The sequence below is a fragment of the Trichosurus vulpecula genome, chromosome 6 (assembly GCF_011100635.1).
Source record: "Trichosurus vulpecula isolate mTriVul1 chromosome 6, mTriVul1.pri, whole genome shotgun sequence".
NCBI classification, from domain to species: domain Eukaryota; kingdom Metazoa; phylum Chordata; class Mammalia; order Diprotodontia; family Phalangeridae; genus Trichosurus; species Trichosurus vulpecula.
The window spans coordinates 263,395,750-263,401,407 of record NC_050578.1 but is presented as its reverse complement, the minus strand read 5'-3'; the positions used below and the strand labels follow the sequence as shown (position 1 = coordinate 263,401,407).

General features: G+C 38.2%; 1 protein-coding gene and 1 pseudogene across 1 annotated transcript; both read left to right on the top strand.

The window, feature by feature from the left end:
* The first annotated feature begins 1,158 nt into the window (after nt 1–1,158).
* LOC118854672 (olfactory receptor 5F1-like) lies at nt 1,159–2,106 on the top strand. Its single transcript, XM_036764979.1, has one exon. It carries the CDS (start codon nt 1,162–1,164, stop codon nt 2,104–2,106), a length of 945 nt encoding a protein of 314 aa, XP_036620874.1. The 5' UTR covers nt 1,159–1,161.
* Nucleotides 2,107–3,881: 1,775 nt separating this feature from the next.
* LOC118852575 lies at nt 3,882–4,747 on the top strand (annotated as a pseudogene).
* The last annotated feature ends 911 nt before the right edge of the window (nt 4,748–5,658 follow it).

Below are 5,658 nucleotides of genomic sequence, written 5' to 3'. Positions count from 1 at the left end.
GTGGGTTGCAAGTTCACAATGGTCAGATCTAGATATCAAACCCAGTCCTTGCTCCTAATAATTTCAAATTAATTCAACATTGATTTTTTTTATACCTTGCAGTTGTGTGCCTTCAGTGCTGGTAGTATTAGGCCAGGCAGGAGCACATTACAGTAACATGACCAGTGTTTTCATGTCTTGTGTATCATCCATTGAACAAAGGTTAGTGCCAATCTCATAGGGATGTTGTTGTTGTGTCAGACATGTCTGACACTTTGTGAACCCACTTGGGTTTTCTTTGCAAAGATACTAGCATAATTTTCTATTTCTCTTTCAACCTCATTTAAAGATGAGGAAATGGAGGTAAATATGGTTAAGTGACTTGACCAGGGCCAACAGCCAGTAAGTTTCTGAGCTTGGATTTACACTTATGAAGATGTCTTCCTAATTCTAGGCCCAGTCCTCATTTAACTATGCCACTCAGCTGCTCCATAAATGCTTGTAGTGATTTAATGAATTATGAAGTATTTTTTTTTTCCTGAAAGGTTCTACTCAAACATCATTTCTTTAATTAATGTTAACTGACCACTCAAAATTCTAGGAACTTTTTTATAAGATCATAAAGTTAGATTTGGAATGTGTCTTTAAAAGCATTCTAGTTCAACTTATCACTCCTGCCCCCAAAAATCATGAAACTGTATCACAGAGAGGTTGTGTTTTTCCCCCAGAGTACAAAAGTTATATGATGATTTAATACTCTATACACTGAACCTAATACAAATGATTTTTCTACTGTAATGTTTTTTCATCATTCTCAAGTTTCTCATGATATTTGCTGGTGCTTTTCCTGATATCTCTCTTTTTGTTTTATATTAATTTGTGTCATTGACTTTTAAATTCCTATCTCCTAGGATAGGGTCTTGAAGGGAGGTGATGCTTAATAAAGGTAAAGAAAAAAACAAAACAATAAGCCCACCATTTTACAAACACATACTGCATGAGTTGATGAGGTTAGGGTGAAACACTTACCACTCTTATCAATCTGAATTCATGTCAACAGCTCCTTGTAACTGTCAGATCCTCAAACTTACTCTTCAGTTAAGTCATCCCTCCCCTCACTGCACTGTTTTTTTTTAAATTCTAGGATTTTCCAGTGTGGGACTGTGCTGATATTTGGAATAAATGTCTGTGGAAAATTATACCACAGTGACTGAATTCATCTTGCTGGGGTTAACAGACTCACCTGAACTTCAAGTTATTCTTTTTGTATTATTTTTGGTGATCTACACTCTCACTATGATGGGAAATGCAGGGATGATTACATTAATCATGATAGATTCTCAACTCCACACACCTATGTATTTTTTTCTGACTGGTTTGTCCCTGGCTGATATTTTTTACTCTTCAACTATCACTCCAAAGATGCTAGTTGACTTATTGTGTGAAAAGAAGGTTATCTCTTTTACTGGCTGCTTTCTGCAGATGTATGTCTTCATTGCTTTAGCAACTACTGAGTGTATCCTCTTTGGACTGATGGCATATGACCGTTATGTGGCCATCTGTAATCCTCTGCTTTACCCAGTTATCATGTCAAGGACAGTATGCCTGAAGATGGCCACAGGGGCCTTCGCAGCAGGATTTCTGAACTCAATTATTCATACCAGTTATATAAGTAGTTTATCCTTCTGTGGCTCCAATGTCATCCATCACTTTTTCTGTGACAGTCCCCCAATCCTCAAACTCTCTTGCTCTGATACTCAAATGAATGAAACTATCATTTTCATTTGTGCTGGGATAAATATGTTGGGAACACTTCTGATCATCATTACCTCTTATATCTATATCCTCTTCTCTATTGTACGCTTGCATTCAGTTGAAGGGAGGCGCAAAGCATTCTCAACCTGTGCTTCTCATATTACAGCCATTGTTATATTTTATGGAACTGAGATTATTACTTATTTGTGTCCAAGTTCAAACTACTCTCCAACTCAAGGCAAAGTGTTATCTGTATTCTACACAATGGTTATCCCAATGTTGAACCCTTTAATCTACAGTCTGAGAAATGAAGAAGTGAAGAGGGCTTTAAAGAATGCTGTTATTAGAAAAAGGATCCCAACACTTATATGATTTTTAGGATAATAAAATTAATTAAGTATACAAATATATAGGTAACTCTTTCAACTTCTATTTACTGATATTAGATGAGGTGGGCTAAGTGGGTTTTTTATTTATTCTTTTTTCATACTTGACAGTTGGAAGTCTAATTGTATTGATTGTAGAGGACATCATGGCAATGAAAGCCACGGTAATGAAACCAACAAATACACAAAAAATTGGTAAATGAAAAAAAAATTAAAAGACTCAACATGGTTGGTGGAATTTGTGCTTCTAATATTAGATGAAATCCCAGATAATATCCCTGAAAAGTGTGCATGCTTTGGGGGAAATTTCCAGCATTGTGTGTTTGATATTGCTAGAAACTCTAAGCAACAGGAGGATTTTCAAAGATGGAATCCATGTTTTTTGGGGTTTTTTTGGAATGAAAGAAATGGGGAAGGACTGTTGTAACAGGTCAGCAATGTGATCTTTCACAGCAGGTATTACCCAGTGCTATAAAACTCATTTAATACAGAATAAAATGATAAACATGGGCATTCTTGTAGCTGATTCAGTCAGAAGTTACTCTATGTCTTAAAATAATTGAGATATTTCTGGAATCTGTCTATATGTAAAGTTCGGTTTGATCTTCTCAGCAACACAAGGAGCAAAGACAGCGATGGATAATAGTGTCTATATCCAGAGAAAGAACTATGAAGTATGAATGCAGATTGAAGCACACTTTATGCTTGCCATTTTTTCCCTTTTTTTCTCTCTTTTGTTTTCATTTTGGGGTTTTCTTTGGTTCTCTTTCTTCTTTCTTGTGATTCATTTGATTGGTCATAATTCTTCTTCGCAATTTGACTAGTGTGTAAATAGGTTCAATGCGGAGTTATACGTAGAAGATATATTGAATTTCATGCCGTCAAGAGGGGAGGGAGGGAAGAAAATCTGAAACTCAAAATTATGTAGAACCAATTGTTGTAAACTAAAAATTAAAAAAAATTTAGGAAAACTATCATCATAACTGACCATATCAAAAACAAAAACAACAAAAATTATTTCAGTAGATACAGAAAAAAGGTTTTGACAAAATACAGCATTAGTTCCTGTTAAATACTATAAGACATAACAATAAATATAGCTTTTTTTAAAATAAAAAAAATCATCAGTGACACAACAAAATAAAATAAGTAGACAGGTTGTTCTCTTGACCATTAAGTGCATTTTTGGAGGGAAGACTTTTGTTTTTGAGAAGCTGAACGAAACAAGGACAGCATTTGGAAATGTGGGTTGGTTTGGGAATAGATACCAAGTCTCTAAAGACCCTAACCTTGACTATATCATCTCACATTCATGTATTGTTTGAACTCGGATGCATAGCAACTTGTATAGCACTGATCATGAAGATTAACTTTGTAGAGCACCCTGATAACATCTATTAGTGGGTTATAAAGGATAATTTGAGTTATACAATCTGCATGTGCAAAATATGGTATTTCAGTCTATGCAGTGGCCAGGTGTCTATTGGTTAAACAGTACATGCATAATTTGGATTCATCCACATGAGTTAAAATTTTCCTAAATAAGTCTAAGTCACTAACAAGAAGGTAGATACTTTGCTAAAATGTGTGGAGCTGAGTGCAGTAGCAGAGAGTGCACTACTGTCCACTCCCATCCTCTATTCTCACAGGAACTCCATTCTGAAACCTGAGGCTCTGGCACTCCCATACTGAGCTCCCACACATGCTCTCACTGTTACCCAGGAGTGATTGCTCCACGGTACTGCATCTCCACTCTGAACCATGGGCCGTCAAAAAGAGCTAGTGTGGTGCTGTGGGGAGCCACTGCTGGGCCAGTACCAACTACTCCTCCAGGATCTAGCTGAAAGCCTCAGGATGCTCATACTGGTGATGTTTGGTCATGGCTCTGTGTCCCTGGTTGTGCTAAGCAGAGGACCCAAAGGGGCTTCCTTACCATCAACCTGACTTTTGGCTTTGCAATCACACTTGATATCCTTATTCCTGGACAAGTGTCTGAAGCCCACATGAATCTAGCTGTGACCTTTACTATGGGCTTCCTGGTGAGGGAGCCCTGGATCAAGCTGCTCATTTATGCATTGAACCAGACAGTGGGGTCCTTCCTGGGAGCTGGGATTATATTTGGGCTATACTATCGTGCAATTTTGTCCTTTGCTGATAATGAACTGTTTGTTTCTGGTCCCAATGGCATTGTCGGTGTCTTTTCCAGCTACCCTCCTGGTCACTTGGACATGGTCAATGGCTTCTTTGACCAATTCACTGACACAGCAACATTCATCATCTGTGTATTGGCTATTGTGGATCTTAACAACAACCCAGATCCCCAAGGTTTTGAAGCCTTTACTTTTGGTTTTGTGGTCTTGCTCATTAGTACATCCATGGAATTCAACTCTGGTTATGCTGTTAACCCAGCACCAGATTTTGGTCCCCACCTCTTCACTACCATTGCTGACTCTGAAGTATTCACAATGGGTCAGTAGTGTTGATGGGACTCCATTGTCTCACAACTTCTTGCTTCCATTTGTGGAGTTTTGGTCTATCAGCTCGTGTTCAGGTTTAACTTGGAGATTCCACCCCCTTCCACAAAGCAAGGGAACTTCAAGCTGGCTCACATGAAAGACAAAGAGTAGATATGAGTTGAGAGTTCCAACACCCTCTCCCTCTAGGGTCCCCACTCTTTCCCCTAGGAACAAATACTGATAAGACTGTGTGGGAGACATACCCCCAAAACAGCCATATCCTCCACCTCTCTGATCCCTGTCCCTCCCCCTATTCTGGTCCTGTGAGATTCTTTCTGAGGGAGAGCTATGTTTAGTAATAATTCTAAAAAAGCCCCCCTCAAGTTTCTCTCCCCACCCTAAAGTTAATGAATCCTTGGGAATGATAGTCAGTATGCATTGACAATGGATATTGGATTTAAGCCCAGCTCTGAGATTGACAGACCTGAAGTAGGATATTCAAATGAAATAATAAATTACTTTGAGTTCTTGAATGTTCTTCAGAGAGATAAGAAGAGACAATAACTAGAAGCTCAGCAGATGTGTGAAAGGGTCCATATATATGTGAAATACATAGCTTAAAGTAGTTACAAATATATGATATTTTAGCATTGGGAAAGTTTCAGATTCATTCGTTCATTCATTCAAGATATAGAGAGTCTCAAATGAAATGGATTCTAAATGGAGATATGTTAGATACATGGGAGGTAGTGCAAATGTAAGGGAAGTTAAATTTGCAGTGTGTGTATGTGTGTGTGTGTGTGTGTGTGTGTGTGTGTGTGCATGCGTGAGTGTCCAGGTATATTAGTGATTACAGATGTGTTTCAACTGAGATATGTGTGTGTAATGGTGAGGGTACATATAGATATATATGTCCTGGAAAGGAGAGAGACCCAGAAATAGAGGATCAAGTTAGACTTTGGTAAAAGGGTAGTCAGGAAGAGTGGAAGAACTTCTTGAGAGAGACATTAATTTGCTGAAGGGTGTGTGTGTGTGTATGTGTGTGTGTGTTTGTGTGTGTGTGTGTGTTTGTGTTGTGGGGG